Source organism: Haliotis asinina, chromosome 11, assembly GCF_037392515.1.
Source record: "Haliotis asinina isolate JCU_RB_2024 chromosome 11, JCU_Hal_asi_v2, whole genome shotgun sequence".
In the NCBI taxonomy this organism is placed as follows: domain Eukaryota; kingdom Metazoa; phylum Mollusca; class Gastropoda; order Lepetellida; family Haliotidae; genus Haliotis; species Haliotis asinina.
Window position 1 is genome coordinate 45,798,547 of NC_090290.1, and position 19,251 is coordinate 45,817,797.

Here is a 19,251-nt window from a genome sequence, read left to right on the forward strand (position 1 = left end):
ATGCTCACGAATTCATGCAGTGGCGTCTGCTTTGGAATGAGATTTGTTACGTTTATTTAGCTTCTTTTTAAAGACGCATTCAGCAGTGTTCCAGCAATGTGTTAATAATCTAGTCTGAACCAGACAATCCAGCAATAGCACGGGCATAGATCTACGCCATCAAGACAGTTAGTTCCTTGTTGGAAGATACGTGTGTTGCTGAAGATCAGTTCTAATCGGATTTTCACAGGTCAGTTTCACAGGTATCAACGTTTTAAATCATGACTGGAAATGTCTGCATACTATTTGGATCTTCACACAGACCTGTTATGATTCGGAAAGGGATTTGTAACGTTTGATGTCAATAATAAGAGTATGAGTATATATGTATATATATCATGTTTGCTTAGGTGTAAATGGTCATATAGACCCGTGAACGTCCCGGGGTAGAATAGGCCCTCAGCAACCCATGCTTGCCATAAAAGGCGACTATGCTTGTCGTAAGAGGCGACTAACGGCATCGGGTGGTCAGGCTCGCAGACTTGGTTGACACATGTCATCGGTTCCCAACTGCGCATATCGATGCTCATGTTGTTGATCACTGGAATGCCTGGTCCAGACTGGATTATTTACAGACCGTCACCATATAGCTGGAATATTGCTGAGTGAGGCGTAAAATTAAACTCACTCACTGGTTATATAATATATTTCAATACATGCTTCAACACAGGTCTACACCTAAATATGACATAATAATATGACTTAATAGGAAGGCTTAATTCGTTTCCTCCTGTGTTGAGAAATATCCAGGTACTTGAATCATTGAAACTTCCATTGCTTTGTATTGGCGAACACTAGCGTTTGACGGAACGACGTCGTCGTCTGTGACTTCACCACAGTAGGTAGAAATGACCATTTGGCAGTGCTGTGGGATAGTGGCCTGACAAATCAGCAGAGTTTGGAGGAACATCAAGGACATAATCCTCATTCAAATGTGTGGGCCTATTAACATGCTGAACACAAAGTTTTAGTCAACATATGATAAAGGCTAAAGAAAATAATCGTGAAATATAATCTTGAAGGAAACTATTTCTTTAGCTCCTTCAGCTGATCAAACACAATACATATCCAAAACAAAATATAAAGAAAACCAACAACAAAACAAAACAAAACAAAAACTAATACACAAAAACAAAACAGCACACATACCAAAGACAGATTTCAACTACATTAAAATCTGCATGTCTTTTCACTCCAGGACATTGAGAAATACCCACATTGGACAATCTAGGACTGTCCTGAATGCTTTTGATTTTATGACCGCTTCTCTGCTCACTAATACAGCAGAAACTGATTCTCTTAAGAAGGTCCTGCAGGGTTCCTATTTCAATCTTGGACGAAATGTAAAAAGTGATACGTCCACCTCTTCAAGACTTCTCGGTCGAATAAGTAAGTACCGTTCTTTTGTTCTGCACAGTTCCGAGTCCAAAAATTCTGATAAGTCACTTCAAATTTCAATTTTGGACCATATGCAAAAGCTGGCACGTCCATCCGTCATGAATTTAGCGCCCAACCGTCAACAACTACATCCTGTCAACAACTACATCCTGTCAGCAAATACATCGTTGGTGAGACCACGGTATGTAGAGCTGTGTCCTGCTGGATGTAGATGATACACACCATAGGTGATACTGGTGTATATTAACGCCGCTTTTAGCATTATTCCAACATTATCACGACGGGAGACACCAGGACTATGACTTCACACATTGCAGCCATGCGGGGAACCGACCCCAGGTCTTCCGCTTGACGAGAGGACAGTTTACCCACTAGGCTACCCCACCGCAACTCGCAGACATTATGGTCTGCAAGCCCACTAATGATCCAGAGAACGTAACGACACACGGACAGATCGACAGAGCCCACATTTATGCCCCCGAGTCATTTCCCGCCCCGGGCTAAACAACACCTTGTCAAAGTTTTCTTATAGTATATCTTGTCAAGGCTAGGCCATATTCTATATGTCGATTTAGAATTGTGAATTTGTTGCACTGTGATAGTGGCAGACATATCAAGGGAGAAACCCCGATACCATTACATATTAGTGGAAACACTCACAGCATGTTATAACATGTAACTCAAGACATACATTCACAAACGGATGATCCAGATACAATGAGGAATACTAGTATACACAGGATGTCGACCTACTGATCAGTGTAGTATCATATTCCGTTTAACTGTTGTTCAGGGTGTATTTAAACTGGAGGCCCATCTCGTATGCCATGCCAGTATTTATATTCCGTTTGACTGCTGTTCAGGGTGTATTTAAACTGGAGGCCCATCTCGTATGCCATGCCAGTATTTATATTCCGTTTAACTGTTGTTCAGGGTGTATTTAAACTGGAGGCCCATCTCGTATGCCATGCCAGTATTTATATTCCGTTTAACTGTTGTTTAGGATGTATTTAAACTGGAGGCCCATCTCGTATGCCATGCCAGTATTTGTATTCCGTTTAACTGTTGTTTAGGATGTATTTAAACTGGAGGCCCATCTCGTATGCCATGTCAGTATTTATATTACTAATACTGGATGGTGTTTAAGTGACCGCCTGGATTTCTAATGATCCTAAAGGCACAATGTCACATCACATTTCTCTAAATAAGCTAACGATCAACTCAGGGAAGCTACCACGTATTTTTAAAATACGTATTTAGATTACAACATGAAATTAAAAAGTCCGAATGCATTAATGCAACGTTGCATTAAGTCGACTCAAGCTCCTTCGGTCGGTCGGTCGAAAATTATTTCAAGCGAAACCCTACAGTTTTTTACCTCCACTTTCACAGCAATGTCGGTTACCCATTGTTCAAAGGTCACGTGCCGTAGGTATATTTTTCTATTTTAAACTGGGGCAAGCGCGTCCGTAGTAACGTATCGTCAAGACTTATCTCCCTTGTTTGCACTGTTTGTAAACAAAGACTATAAGATGACGCAGTCCGGTATTGCGACGTTCCTGTTGGAGTCACTACTCTCCAGAAATTCATGTCACCAGTAGATAAAGATTTGCAGTCTATCCACAGTGTACAGAAATCACTCTATCTGTGTCATTGGGGTCAAACTCTAACTTTGTTATTTGACACGGGCCGTTAGAGCGCTCTATCCGAATACTTACGTACAACTTCAAATCAGTTCTGCGAACACCAACAACACCGCGTGCGACAGTTTGCGATGTATGAAGCAGTCGTTCAAGTTCACTATATATACATGTACCTGTTTGGAAACTGTTCGCCTCGAAGTTTAATTTATCGATTTCAGGCAAGTCGTAAGGGATAATAAGTGTTTCACTGCACCAACCGTGAGCTAAAGTGACGACATATGTCCCCAATACATAGATACAGGCCAAAACATTGTCCAAAAGGCGTGGCATTTTGCCTTTAAATCACAAGCGGCTAGGGTTACGGGCGCATTCAAATATGACACTCAGGAAATATATCATGGTGTCATGTTTATCAGCATTTTAAATCTTTTGAATGGTACTAATATGTGTTTAACCGGAAACGTGTTTCATGTTCTCTTTTGTCAAAGCAGATGTTAGCGTGGGCACGGAACACAACTTGATCTTAAAACTTGAACACGATCTTAAAATTGTTATACAGTGTCCGTTACAAACACCATTTATTCTGACTCGATAATAATTACAGGCAGAACGTAACAGAACATAACTATATCCCAAGCAGGGATACTCGTCCAAAGAGTTACGAAATCACTGTTGAGAATACATGGGATGGCGGGATGGTTTGCATGGACGATTTGCAGTTTTCGTGATAGTGCTACAAAATATACACATTTAAAAAAAATGAAATTCGTTTACAGTGAATCAATTCGTTAAATCTTATAACAACCGTTTGGAGTTTATGGATTTTCAACATAATGGTTTGAGATATACGTTTTCCGATGATGTTTGAAGAAAGGGCAGACCTAGTCAGTAGCAGCTGTAGCCGGTTTCATTAGCTTCCACAGATTTCATCCATTTTTGACTGCTGTTGTTCATACATTGCTATTGTTCATACATTGCTATTGTTCATACATTGCTATTGTTCTGTACCAGACAGGAGTGAGTGAGTGAGTTGAGGTTTACGCCGCACTCAGCAATATTCCAGCTATATGGCGGCGGTCCTTTAATAATTGAGTCTGGACCAGACAATCCAGTGATCAACAGCATGAACATCGATCTGCGCATTTGGGAACCGATGACATGTGTCAACCAAGTCAGCGAGCCTGACCACCCGATGCCGTTAGTCGCCTCTTACGACAAGCATAGCCACCTTTTATGGCAAGCATTGGTTGCTGAGGGCCTATTCTACCCCGGGTAGACCTTCACGGGTCGTACCAGATAGGAGTGTAGCCTATAATCGCACAATACGACATTTGATAAACTAGAGTTACCCTTCCATCCTCTCCATATAGCATGTACAATGGCGTGCTTCTTTTAACGCAAGCAAATTGCTTAAAAGTTAATATGAACGCATTCTATAAATTTACACTTTTCAAATCCCCAGATTTATCAACCATATAACAGAATTGAATTTATCATGGCATCAAAGAGACATAATTGGTTACAGATGCAACCTTTCTGTACAACGAAATGTATTGCTTTAGTCGCAGATTTGCTATAGTCTACTATAGAGGTTTATGAAGAATTATTGTGTGTAAAATGAGTTCCATGGTACTCTTAATCTTTGACATAATCGATGTGTGTACCATTTATTACTATCTCTTTACTCACAACTCTTTTTGAATCGCCTAAAGCTTAAGTTTTTGCTTTGCTACAGTTGATGGCTAAACCCCGTGCTTTACCGTAAAGGGAAAGTGCGTCAAATATCTTTTGCAAATTGTGGCTGTTGAAGGCTAGGAGGCTAATACTACTGCGTCGTCGGCATAAAGAAGCGCGAATAACACGACGGAAGTATTACTGACCGTCGAGTGACTTTGACTCCGCAGAAAGTCTAAGAGAGTTGTGAGAAACGGGAAATGGTTCCGAATCCTTCAAAAATAGAGAAAATAGAATTTTGGGGAGATTTTCATTTTGGCGGGCCCCAACCAGACACGCAAACTGTTCTGAATAAGCACTTTTTCAACACAAGTGTGAGAGCCAATGTAGCGCATCGGTGCTGATGTGGAATTAAGCATCAATCACTTTGAAACTTCTGAGTAACCATTCATCGTTTCATGGTTTAATGTTTGTGTTCCATGGTTTGTTATGTATTTGTTTTGTGACAAAATGTTTAATTCCGTTTGAAACGTTTTGCTAGCGATCTTGACTTCATGTTTAATTTTACACAGAAGGCCTGGGAATACATCGGACACGCTCTTGTTATACATGATCTGGGACGACTGGGGGCTGCGGGGTAGCCTAGTGGTTCACGTGTTCGCTCGTTACGCCGTCGATTTCGCATGTTTTACGATGTGCGAAGCCCATTTCTGACATCCCAAGCCGTGATATTGCTGGACAAATGCTAAAAGCGACGTAAAACCGCCCCAACACACTAAAGGATTCGAAACCAAATGAAATACCAGCATAACAAAGCTATGATCCAGCTCCATAGCTGGAATATTGCGGCATTAAACAACACAAACATTTATTTAAGCCTTCCTATTAAGTCATATTATTATGTCATATTTAGGTGTAGACCTGTCTTGAAGCATGTATTGAAATATATTATATAACCAGTGAGTGAGTTTAGTTTTACGCCTCACTCAGCAATATTCCAGGTATATGGCGACGGTCTGTAAACAATCGAGTCTTGACCAGACAATCCAGTGATCAACAAGATGAGCATCGATATGCGCAATTGGGAACCGAGGACATGTGTCAGCCAAGTCAGCGAGTCTGACCACCCGATGCCGTAAGTCGCCTCTTACGACAAGCATTGTCGCCTTTTATGGCAAGCATGGGTTGCTGAAGGTCTATTCTACCCCGGGACTTTCACGGGTCACATTAATGATCAGATCGTGGTGACACTGAATTGTACATTTTAATGCCTACAGGCCATATATTACGTTGGAACAGCTGTTCCTTCTCAACCATGAACTTTAAATTAGAGAAAATATCCACAAGCTATGTAATAAATTAAACCTTAAAATGTATGCATTGTCAGCAATCCCCATGTGACAAATTCGACGTGACTCGAATTGCCTACGTTCATCAGCCGGTGTGAGATTGACTGACACGTTGTATTGGGAACGGCCGTTGCTCTTAATCTGTAGCGTGCGATAGTTGGATGAGCTTTGTTTGCAAGAATTGGAAAGACCACGCCAAATGCTTTGACATACAAGTCATTTAGCAGACTGAGTGTATTCAGTGTAAAGTGCCGTTTTCGTCGAAGGCATATCTGCTTTCTCTTACCATTGCACTTTTGAACAAAACAACAAAACATTTTCAGTAAAGCTTTCGAATTCATTTTATGCAGATGATCAGTGGAAATGCAATTAAAGTGATTAAAATGACTGCTTTGATTAACCCCGCAGTGAACGGTAATTAATTTTCAGGACAACAAAATCAATATTACAAAGACAAAAAAAAACCCCGGAACCCACAGCAGCAAGCAAAAACAAAGCAAAAAACGTAAACCAAACAAGCAAAACAAGCGATAAAAAAAGAGAAATGCGGAAGTAACAACAAAACATGGATCATAATCAGGTCCCGAGTTCTCAAAACAAACTTAAGTTTTTACTCAAAGTTTGAAAATTTGAAGCGGCTTAATTCAATATCAAATTGTCTACTATGTTGGCGTTAAATATCCATTTTAGTTCATACTAGGAAATGCATTTTCATGTGTTTTGAATAAAACGCTAACTTAAGTTAAAACTCTTTAGTTTGTTTCGAGAAATCGGGGCATGGAAGAATAGGAGATTCTAACCCACAATGGCGTTACTTAATTCAATCAATCAATTCTTTACGGTAATAGGGGCCTTAGAGTCAGAGTACATACAATACACAAAAAATTATTGTAGTGAATCATAAATAAGAGTGTGAATGACAGTCATTCAAGCAGGCACATTGTCTAGCAGTAGAACTTATGAACTGACAATATGGTAGTACAAAAAAATGATAGTTATAGATATATATAAGCACAAAGTTTTATAGAAGTTACAAGTCACAAATTGAACTATACCAGTATTAGGTAGACAAGATGTCATGTGAAAAGTGACTGAACTATCTCCTATGTATCAGGTGTTGAGGAACCTCTGTCTCACAATTGATGCCCTGAATATGTATTCTGGTCTTATTGACTGGTTCTCGCACATCATGGTGTGAATAAACTTCCTATAAAGGAGAGATAATGATGAATATTCAGCAGTTGGGACCGAAGATCATGATAGTGAGGGCAGGTAATAAGAAAATGAATTTCATCCTTAAGAACGTTACTTTTGGACACAGTCAAACAATACTTGCACACTCTCTCTTCTCTAGTAATTCCTAGCTTCAATAGCTAGATCATGATTTGTACATCTGAATATGGTTAGAGTTGTTCTGTATCTGTCTGTTTGCACTACACTAACATACAACTCCATTTCAAATGAAGTTTGGTACCAGCAATAAAGAGATAACCTAGTGCTTTTTTTCGTGTTTGCTGACCAGGTTTGTCTCCAGCAGTCAATGACTCTCTGCTTTAAGATGGTTAAAAATAATGATTTACCTACACGATATACCAAAACCGCTGGCAAACATCTAATTGAGGAGGCCCATGACTTCCTCCCCAAACTGTCCAGACTACAAAACATTGAATAACATGCTTTAGGATGTCGATCACTGGGCACAGCTTGTAGTTTAAACCAAAAGTGGCGGTAATTAATTGCAGGATAGAGATCGATCTTTCACCATTGGGTAATTGTTGTTAAACATCGCAACGGGTGGAAATAATCGAAACTGGACCAGACAGTACGACCCTTGTTGTATGATAATATAATGAAGATCAGTTGATGTTCCTACACGCAGATCAACACCGGGAGCATCAGAACAACTCCTAGTATAGTAGAAATCCCCATGCGATCGCCTGAAACACAGATATGTGAGTGCAAGTTCTCAAAATGTTAATAAGCATCAACATTCGCAAATTATTATGGCATTTTACTCAAATTGTTTCCGAGTGTAAAACAAACTTTGGGTGGATTGTAGGTCCGTGGTACCTTCAAATTTGCCGTAATTCCTTCGGTTACTTAGGGGGGCCTGGGATGGTAGGAGGTATATGGGAAGGGGGTTGGTGGGAGGGTGATCGATGGTAGGTGTGGTCTATGGTAGAGAGTGATAGGTGCTAAGGTGGAGAGTGGGAGGGTGGTTGATTAGAAAAGTGGTACATGGACGGCTGGTAGGTGGGAGGGAGATGAGTGGAAAAGTGGTAGATGGGGAAGGGGGGGAGGGGTGATGAATGGTAGGTAGGTGGTAGGTGGAAGGTTGGTTGGTGGTAGGTGAGAGGGAGGTCAGTGGGAACGTAGGCGGAAAGGGCTGTGTGTGATAGGTGGATGGTAGGTTGTAGGAAGGTGGTTGGTTGGTGGCAGGTGAGAGGGATAGTAGGAGGGGGAGATTATAGGTAGGAGACAATGGAAGTAGAGATGGTAGAGTGAGTGGTACGGGAGTTAATAGGGGGATGAAACAAATTGGGAAGACGGGAAGAGCGACGGAAAAACCTATGCAATGTATGGGTTACTTGGCAGTTTGATAGTTAATAAACAAATCATCACAAAGAATGAGTGAATTACCAGATCCTGTTGGTCCAGGGGATACAGGCAGTGCAGGCGCCATCTTGTTTCCAGTTGCTATGAGTGCACGTGCTGTCTTGACAACTGACAAAATCATGTTGTCGGTAACACGACTCATGTCGTCACATTGTTGATGGTAGCACGCCCTCATATATCCACGGAAGTTTGCTGAAGAAAATACAGTGCCATAAAACATCAATGTTGTCCTACGTGACAACGTGAAATCGCTCCAACGTTTTCCCATCTCTTAGAACTCCACTGACACCTTATCCAAGGACGGGTGAAGATCCGGGTACGAACTGATCTTCAGGAACCCATGCTTGTCGTAAGACACGACTAACGGGATTGGGTGAAAAGGCACGCTGACTTGAAACATGTCATCGTGTCCCAATCGTGTAGACTGGTGTTCATGCTGTTGATCCTCGGATTGTTTGGTCCAGACACACTTATTTACAGACTGCCGCCACATAGCTGGAATATTGCTGAATGCACCGTTAAAAAACAAACCAAACTTATCCAAGATAAAAAACATTATTTAACTTTATACACATGTTCATGGTATTGTGCATTACTGCCTTAATAAATCAGTACAAAAACTGTCGGGGAAGGACATTAAAAAAGCTAGAATATCAGAGTTACAACTGTAAAAGTAGTATGAAAATCTAAAACATCTGAACTAGAAAAGATATTTGCGTAATATCTTTGGACAGTATACTTAGATTCACACTGTCTCACCCAGCCGTTAGATGGGTACCCGTGAGGATGTGCCGGCAATGTAAGTGTTTAGTTCTTAGCATGGCTGAATTATCCCCACATACGATAGCGTCCCATACCGGGGCTACAGAAGATACTGCACGAGGTCTCATTACATAAGGACGAGTGTCCTTCTTGTGGTATCTGACCATACCATGGGAAGGTCACGAGTTTCGTTCAGTTCGTATGTAATGAGACCGGGTGTTGTATTTTATTTATTACCCAAGTCTAACATGCATTAAAATTACAAAATATATTATTTTGTTATTTTTAAGGTTTCAAACCGAAACCGGTTTCATAAAGATGTTGCGCAAGAATTGTGTACTGCGCCACTTAAGCGGACTATGACTATCACTTACCCGTATCTGTCAGAAATATTGCCTTTATTCCCTTTTTCCAAAACTGCCCATGGTCACTACGGACAGCATCCGTGTAGATGTTGGCTTCCATAGACGTTAGTGTCTGCCCCGTTAAGCCTTTGATGACCAAAACCTCAAGTTCATATTTGGCATCTCCAGACTGGTTGAATGCTTCTTGGAATACCCGCGCCAAAGAAGCATCGTAGGCACGTGCTATGCAAGCCAGGAAATCCCCCTGACGGTCATCAGATTTGATGCTTTGGCTGGCTTTAGGAAACAGCTGTAAAAAAGGAATTCTGCTATTGTAAGGCAGTGATGAAACTGTGGTTTTTTTTGTTTATTTTTTTAAAATTGTGATATTATTCAAGATATATAACGGCGGTATGTTAATTATGGAACATGGATCACACGGTCCATCAATGCACACAATCGTTTTTGTTTGTAGGTTAACGCCGCAATATTCCAGCTGTCAGCTGACGACATATAAATGATGGAATAAGAACCAGGGTGTCCTTTCACAAAGAACTACTTCAGATGACCCAAAGTCATAAAGGTAACTTTCGTGAAATGTTAAAGAACGGGAGTTAAGGTTACCCTCTGTAAAGGGTGGTTCGTGAAAGGAGAACCAGATAGTACGGTGATCAACAGCATGCGCATTGATCTACGCAACTGGGATACGATGACGTGTTTTGTAAATCAGCGAGCTTGACCGCCCGATCCCGACTCATACGACAAGCATTGGTTCCTGACGATTTATTCTAACCAGGATGTCCCGAGGCATGAGGAACTGAACCTAATTTATGTATTTGTTGTGAGCTGATAAGTGAAGAGTTGGTTGAGTCACATCGTGGCGTGTTAGCATAATGTAGCACGAAAAGCAGATGTCATGCAGGTATGAAACTTCACTAAAATAAAAAAAACGTCCACTTAGATATACAAGGAGCACATGCGCGGTGTTGACAAACATTAAGCGTAATCAGGGTGACCGGAGTTCCAACCCACAACAGCATGTTTCTGGCGTGCTCACAGGCTGTTCTCACCAACTCAAGAGATCCTGGGAGTGTCTGAGACTCCTCCGTCTCGTTAAAGTTCATGATGGTGTCCATAACAACGAAGCCGGCGATGTCGGGGGTTGTGGCCCAGTAGGTTGGGATCCAGTCTCTGATGAATGCCTCACTTCCGCATCCAATAACAGAACATGCCTTGTCAGCATCTGACACATACAATTGAGAATGGAGCTGTCAAGAAGTTGACCAAAATGGTAGGAGAAATTGTGTGGATGAACAACTTCAGGTAATGCGACGTTTCGATATTTACTGGACAAAAATAGTTAGGGGTGTATGTTAATTTTGAAATTATGAATATTAACCTGTTCATTGACACATTGCTGAAAAATCAATCATAAAAATGCCAATATCCCTAGCTTATGTTGTCCAGTATAGATTCTTGTATCGTTGTCAAGGAAGTATGTGTGTGTGTGTGTGTGTGTGTGTGTGTGTGTGTGTGTGTGTGTGTGTGTGTGTGTGTGTGTGTGTGAGTGAGTGAGTGTGTGTGTGTATGCGTACGTGTATGTGATATTTTGTTACAAGTCCAGACAGGTGCATCTGCTCCCCCTCTCATTTTCTGTTTCTTTCTCTCACACACACCTCTCTCTATACATACAGACAGACATAGACACATAGACAGACATACCTACAAATATCAGTCGTAAAAATACCAATATCCCTAACTTATTTTGTCAAGTCCATAAGTATATAATCCACCATCCAGCCAACACGACAACTAACGTTTCAGTCAAACATCGCGTTTCATCTTTATGTAACACAGCTACAGTGTTTCAGCCATATTAACTGTTGGACCTCCAATCTAACACTATGTAGAATAGAATAGAATAGAATAGAATAGAATAGAATAGAATAGAATAGATTAGAATAGAATAGAATAGAATAGAATAGAATTATTATAGAATAGAATTTCCTGGAACGTGTGTTACATCAACAGAGCTGCTGACATATCAGAAAGATACAAATACATAACATATTTATAAATTCATGAATGTAAGTATCTTCACATTTCAAATCTTTGAAAGGCATTTAGAAATGGAATGTATAAGAAAAGTAAGATTGATGGATGTCAACTTTTTATTGTGAATAACACGACGTGTCTGAGCGTAAGTTTGCTCCGTCATCTGAGGAAATCTGCCGCTCCTATGTTCACATTTGTTTAAAAGGTATATCTTACTTGGAACAGAGGATGTACGGGCTCTCTTTGTTTTCACAATGGAACTTTGCACTTTGAACTGGAAGCGGAGGTTGTGTTCCGATTTTAAGCAATGCATTGGGTCAGAAATAATTTTGACTTCTTGTTTCGCGATTTGCCGCTCATATATTGCTAATAAACATTCACATATTGCTCCAGCGATTTAGTTTGCGTTGTTAACAATATTGTCTAATTTAGATTTGAGATGAACTGACAGTGACCTGTACAACAACGGAATGTACTGAAGCATTGGAAACAGGGTACTCACTATATTCCCATTCCTCAAGGTCAAACGCAACAAACAAGAGGGTATAGTTCCTCTGACGTGTCGACAAGGCTTTGGCAGCGCTTAGCAATGCCACCATTGAACTTCCGTTGTCATCGACACCTGTCAATACAGCAGAATAAACCATAGCAACAGACCATATAACTTCGGTAGTGTATCCCCATCTTACTGACTGAATGTTGATTTATGTCTCATCCAGCAACGTTCCTGGTGTATATAAATATAGAGTCATGGCTAGACAGTGAAAACAAACAGCTGCGATCAATCCAGCTAACATGCTATTACATGCACCAAATAGGTCAGCAAGCCTGATCTTGAAAGTCGCCTCTTACGACAAGTATGTGCTCCAGGAAGATTGAATCTTAATTTCAGTGGTTCCTGTGAAAAAAGGTTGATTTGTTTGTTATAACCGCGGTCTGTAAACAATCGAGTGTGGATTAACAGTGATCAACAGCATGAGCATCGCTCTACGCAATTGGAATCCGATGACATGTGTCAACCAAGTCAGCAAGGGTGAACACCAGATCCCGTTAGTCGCCTCTTCAGACAAGAATCGGTTGCTGAAGTTCAATTAGTACCCGGACCTTCACGGGTCTGATCTCGAGGAGAACATAGTTACTCACCTGCCGTGTTTCGCACTGTGTCGTAGTGTGCCGCGATGCCGAACACCCTGTCATCCCTAGTGTTGAACATCGCACCTTTCAAAATACCGATGACATTGACTGCAGCCACCTTTACAAACAGGCACCAAGGGGATGGGAATGAATAGTCACATTATTTTCAAATTCTAATGTATCAGTTTATGAAGTGAAACATTTACTGTTTAAACGTTTACCACTTGGTGGGATCTTGGACAAGTATATGGGTCTCAAATAATGTTGGATTCGAACCCACGACTAGCCCATCCTAGCACTTCTGGTGGTGATGGATGGTAGTGAACGCTGTTCTTCGCAACTCCTCAAAATGATGACAGTTTATCATTTTACAATTACCAAAATACTATCAAAAAGTATCCCACACATGCCAAATATACTCGTTGAAATTTCCCCATTGCACCTGCTCTCGAGTAATGAAGTGACGACCCGAATGAATATATCGGAGAGAGTGAGTAAGGATGGTTTTACGTCACTTTTTGAAATATTCCTGCAATATCACGGCGAGGAAGACCAGAAATGGGTTTCACACATTGTGCCCATGTACAGAATCGAATCAGGCTCTTCGGCGTGGCGAGCGAACGCTCTAATCCCTAGGCTACCCCTGCGTCCAGTGTAACTGAAATCCATTATATATGTATCTTGTTATTGAAGTGACAAGTTCCCATCGACGTTGGAATATTATCAGTTATGTTGTTGAAACCAGGACATAGCACTGGAAATTATGAAATATAACCAAACTAGTGGTTGATAAAATAAACAACCATTCATACACAATCAGCAGGGTCACATTCTTCCAACTCGCGTCGTTGTTAAGACACAAAAATGGGTTTAATGTGTTATTGCAGATCACTGGCGGTGGGGTAGCCTAGAAGTTAAAGCGTTCGCTCGTCACGCTGAAAACCCGGGTTCGATGCCCCATATGGATGCAATGTGTGAAGCCTATTTCTAATGTCCCATGCCGCGACAACGCTAGGATATGGCTAAAAGTGGCGTAAAACCATCGCACTCACTCCCATGTCGTGATATGTCCCATATGGATGCCCATTCTCCGTCTTGGAATTGTTGGAATATCGTTAAAAGTAAATTTAAACTTACTCATTATTGTAATTCAAAGTTTTAGCGTGACCTCATTGGTCTTTATTACCAGACATATTCAGGACTGGAGGAAGTCTGCATATTACAACTCATTAACATATTACCTCATTTTCCCCGGTAAAAGAATGCTCGTGCGTCTCTAGGCCATAATTCCTGAATTCAGTTGAAATACATTTTTTGCATTTGAGTTTATAATCTGGATTGGTCACGTGATGCCTGGCCTCTGCAAAATAATCTTGAAGTGCTGTCCGTACAAATGCGGCGTCCCCCGCCACTATTGGGACGGTGAGAGAAACTGAAAATGGAGACGGGAAATGATTATTACATTGTGAAACAACTGAAAACGTGAATGACTTCTCGGAAACATATGATTGAGTCCAAGACACACACCTGTTCCTATGGAGCTGTTTCCCTTACCTGTGCCAGGATCTTGTGGTTAACAGTGAATTTAGTTTCACGCCGCTTTTAGCAATATCTCAGCAATATCACGGCGGTGGACACCAAAGGTGGGCTTCATACATTGTACCCAGGTAGGGAATCGAACCCGGGTCTTCGGTGTGACGAGCGAACTACATAACCGCCCCTTAACAATTCACAAACGTTCTGTACACAATCTAGTCTAGACCACACAATCATGTGATAAACAGCATGATCACCGATTTACGTAATCGGGATAAAAAGGCGTGTGAAGTAAGCCAGCGGTGCTGACCATCCAGTCCACGCAGTGGGGATATGATGTGAACCAAGTCAGTGAGTCTTACCAACCGATCCCATTAGTCGCCCCTTACGACAGACATGGGTTGCTGAAGATCAATGCTAACACGGATCTTCACGGGTATCTCACCATATAATGATGTAACATTTAGTAAGTTAATTGATCAGTGGAAGCATAAGGGACTAACATCTGATAAAGAACAGACATAATAAGGTGTTAAGGTGTGTGTGTGTGTGTGTGTGTGTGTGTGTGTGGCGGGGGGGGGGGGGGACCTGACATGTGATGAAGGAACTGGCACCACGTTTAAAAGTGCTTGCCATATGATAAACGAAATCTGTCGCATGGCAACGAAGAAAAGTCAGACTCCTGAAAATAATATCGATGTCGGCACAGGTACTGCAGATGTACCTATTGTACATTTGGGTTTGCTGAATCGTATGATTCCAAACAAAGTCAAAATACACAGAAACACACCCAGTACTGTACACGGCGGACGAGTCAATATTCCGCAACCCAAAACTATATTTAGTAGTTCCCATTCAGCTGATTGTGAGTGGCATTGTGTCCCGTTACTAGGAATGGTCGTTTCTTATATAAAACAATCAAATGCATCAAATGCAACGGGATGACAGTTCCGATCAAGAATCCGACTGTGTGGAATGGAATCATCCAAGGGTACGTTTGTTTACGCTTGACTGTATACAGAACGATATCTGATGTACACACCTGCAGCACCCGCCCCGACAACGGCCCCAGGAGCTCTAATATCACTTTAATGGGATACGGGCTTAAACAGAGAATTTAGATACGTTATATTCCCTGAGATAGGTCATTTAAATGTTCACAGTGCTGTCACTATCAAAGAAACCCCGCAGCTTATTATCATGGCCATCTGACCATCAGTTATGTACAGTTCAGCTGCTGGACTTGAACGAGGCTCTAAGGTCAAAACTGATAGCTTAAATGACAGTTTCTAGGAGATAATTAATCACAGACTGTCCGCCTGTCTAGATCTGGCCCTTCGAAGGATAGAGTTGCTATACAGCCATGGAACAGGACTAGTCAGCTGCACGCAATTAACCTGTGCACGACTAGCAACGGAAGTTTACGGTTGCATGTGGATGAGAAGCGGGAGACTGTAGGCTTAGGCTGACCATACCGTAATGTGAGGGCTGCCTGTCAGTCGGTAAATACTTTGAATTCTGAACAATAATAACGGTGCATTGAAAATGTTAAATGGACAGACAAGTGAAAACAAAATCTACAGCGTCGGTCTGTCCAAAATCGAGTCTGGACCAGACAATCCAGTGATCAACAGCATGAAAACTGAAAAATTAAGGACCAATATCGATTGATTTTTGAACCGATGGAGCAGTGGAATCTGATAGTACAATGACATCCTATCTACAAAAAAATGCTTATGATGGATGAGATGCGGGACATACGGGTGGTGGTTTGGTAGTCTGGTGGTTAAAGCGTTCGCTCGTCACGCGGGGTTGAATCCCCACATGGGTACAAAGTCTGAATCCAATTTCTGGTGTCCCTTACCGTGATATTTCTGTAATATTGCTAAGGGCGACTTAAAAACACACTTTCTCAATGGCGACGTCAATAGTTTATAAGAAGGAAATATGAATAAAAACACAAAAAACATGTTTATCGACTTGTATTCAAAGCGACGTATTTATGTATATGTATAGCACAAGGCCAGGAAAATAAACCTGTCATTGTGTTGTGTATTTATATCTCAAGGCAAGGAAGCAAACCTGTTATTGAGTTGTCAGATCTATTTCTTTCAGTTTCTATACCATTCCTAACCACCTTGATCTAAACTCAGACGAACTCTCAGCGTGACATGTTTACATCCTCGACGTGTGTGCAACAGTAGTTGCTGTGAGTAGACTGAGACAAATTATCATTATCATTATTATTATTATTAACATTATTAATATGTTGTTATTGTGTGTACAACGCCGATATTCGTTTCAGCTGTTCAAAGGCGCTTTGTTTTCCCCTCTATCAGTGGATGTCAATCTCAACTCAACTCCTTGGGAATAATACACCTCTTGTTGCCTACTAGTGGACACAAATGTAGTCACAGCGCTTTCGTCCAAGTACACTGCACGTTTAAGTGCACAGGGTTGTGTTCTGTAGACTAGGGGTTGTGACAAGAAGAAAAGTGTCTACACACTTAGTTGACGCCAAGGTTTTTTACCCCCGGTAACAGCTAGGTGGGCTCGATCCCGGCACCTCTAAGCTCGCTGGATCACTAACCTGGGTCCTCAGACAGCTCGACCATCGCGGTCCAATCTCAGATCTACACGGTAGGTATATTCCTATTGAAAATACTAAGAGAGCACGGTGTCATCCTCACTCAGATTCACGAGCGCCACGCCTGTAACAAGTACTCTCACTTGAAATGTCAAAATGTAATTTGGTGTTGTAGGGTAATAGAAATTAGATGGAAATTCATCTCGACTATAATGAAATAAATAAAGAAACTAATGACATATCTACATAAACCTTTGAACAATGTGAAACAGAAAAAACAACAACATTTATACAATACAAAATCGGGGGCTAGAGAAATCTTTCCCTCATTTGAAGTACCACAGTAATGCCACTCCCTTCCTCGATGTAAACCTAATTACTAATATAATCCCCTACATATAAGCCGGACATCCCGTCACACACGTTTCCACAACACAGACTGATCCCACGCCACATCAAAACATAGTAAAATGGCGATCATTTGTATGTACGCAATGCTGAATGGGTGGCGTTCAGTGAAGTCTCGCGTGTTTCCCTTCCAAAGCCACCGTACGGTTGTCGAGTACGTTCAGCTATCATACGTACAACACAAATAACGTATATAACGTATATCGTATGAAATGTGTGAAACGTACCTGTAAAACAAGCCCACAGTGCTCGTGCATTCATCCTGCTACACAACGAGCTGTGACTGTGACCTTTGACACGCGATTGTACGGTGTTCATTTTCACAAAGGTGAGAGTTCATCGGCTGACTGTTACTGTACATTGAAAGCCTGGGACCAGACATCCACAATTCCCTAGGATGAAAATGATCGAACAGTTTAATTAATTAATCAATATATATATATATATATATATATATATATATATATATATATATATATATATATATATATATATATATATATATATATATATATATATATATATATATTTAACAAAAAAATGAGCTTGCCGCCTCCAAGGATAGGATTACTATACAGCATGCAGTACAGCCTAGGAGAAAGGCTAGCTTGAAAACCGGCTTACACATTCACGCCCTAAACCTTGCGCTTTGGTTGGTTCGTATCAAAAGGTGTCAAGAAAAAAACAAAACAAAGAGAATAGAATACGTATTCGTTGTTAATGCACTTCTTACTTGATACTGATAAGTTTATAAAACAGTACACAAGGCCTGAGCAGCTGCATGTTCCACATTCTGCGGATTTATAAACACATTATATACAGAGCAACAGGTATGGTGTTGTCCTCATAGTGGGGCTACATGGCTGGCGGTTCCCCAGTTCCTTGTCATTGTCCCGCAATACATCTCATTCAGGAAACACAAAATACCTCTCCTGTCGTCATAGTTCCGGTTGTGTACATCAAATCATGAGGACATAAATAACTACATGCAATATATGACACGACTTCACATACAGTCATAGTTCATATTCCTATCTATCTATCTATCTATCTATCTATCTATCTATCTATCTATCTATCTATCTATCTGTCTGTCTGTCTGTCTGTCTGTCCTGGACAAAATAAGTTAAGTATATAGGTATTTTTATGACGTATTTTATCAGAATGTCAATGAATAAATACATCATTGTTCATAGCTTCAAAATTTACAAATATCCTTAGCTATTTTTGTTCAGTATATCGTTTGATCTACCTACCTATCTAGCTATCCTCCCTCCCCCTCTCTATCTCTCTCTCTTCAGAGGTAGTCCAGCTCACTCATGACGGTGTTCATAGTTTTGGGCTACGTCAGCTGTGCCACTTAACACTTGTCAGGGGCACATGCAGTACGCGAGAAACTGTACTAAAATAGAACAGATGTTACAGATGTTATTTTCCCTTCCGCGGATTTACCAGCATGAACAGGAAACACCAAACCTACTGATCTGTTTCATATTTTGATCTATGCGCCGAGAGTGAAAAAAGAGACAAGAATATTTTCGACAAGACTGTATAATTGAGGGATAATTTGAATTTTTCAACTGTCACCTTATCCCTTTATGTTGGGCAGTACCCCAACATTTCCAGTCTCTTGTCTCCGCTTTTGTTCAGGATTTAAAAGCAAAATTCTGATCATAAGAAATAACTCCTTCCATTTGAAAAGGCGC

At 40.9% G+C, this 19,251-nt stretch overlaps 1 protein-coding gene across 2 annotated transcripts; it reads right to left on the reverse strand.

Moving 5' to 3' along the window:
* Window positions 1–6,426: 6,426 nt before the first annotated feature.
* Window positions 6,427–17,840, reverse strand: LOC137255692 (uncharacterized protein YfbL-like). Of its 2 annotated transcripts, XM_067793182.1 has the most exons (9): window positions 17,773–17,834; window positions 17,141–17,261; window positions 14,256–14,446; window positions 13,024–13,132; window positions 12,383–12,502; window positions 10,896–11,068; window positions 9,856–10,135; window positions 8,744–8,911; window positions 6,427–8,040 (listed from the first exon to the last, which is right to left on the reverse strand). In XM_067793182.1, exons 2-9 carry the CDS (start codon window positions 17,163–17,165, stop codon window positions 7,973–7,975), a joined length of 1,134 nt encoding a protein of 377 aa, XP_067649283.1. In that variant the 5' UTR covers window positions 17,166–17,261; window positions 17,773–17,834; the 3' UTR covers window positions 6,427–7,972. The 2 variants fall into 2 exon arrangements, with proteins under 2 accessions (XP_067649283.1, XP_067649281.1); XM_067793180.1 differs by lacking the exon at window positions 17,141–17,261 and having other exon boundaries at window positions 17,773–17,840.
* Window positions 17,841–19,251: the final 1,411 nt, after the last annotated feature.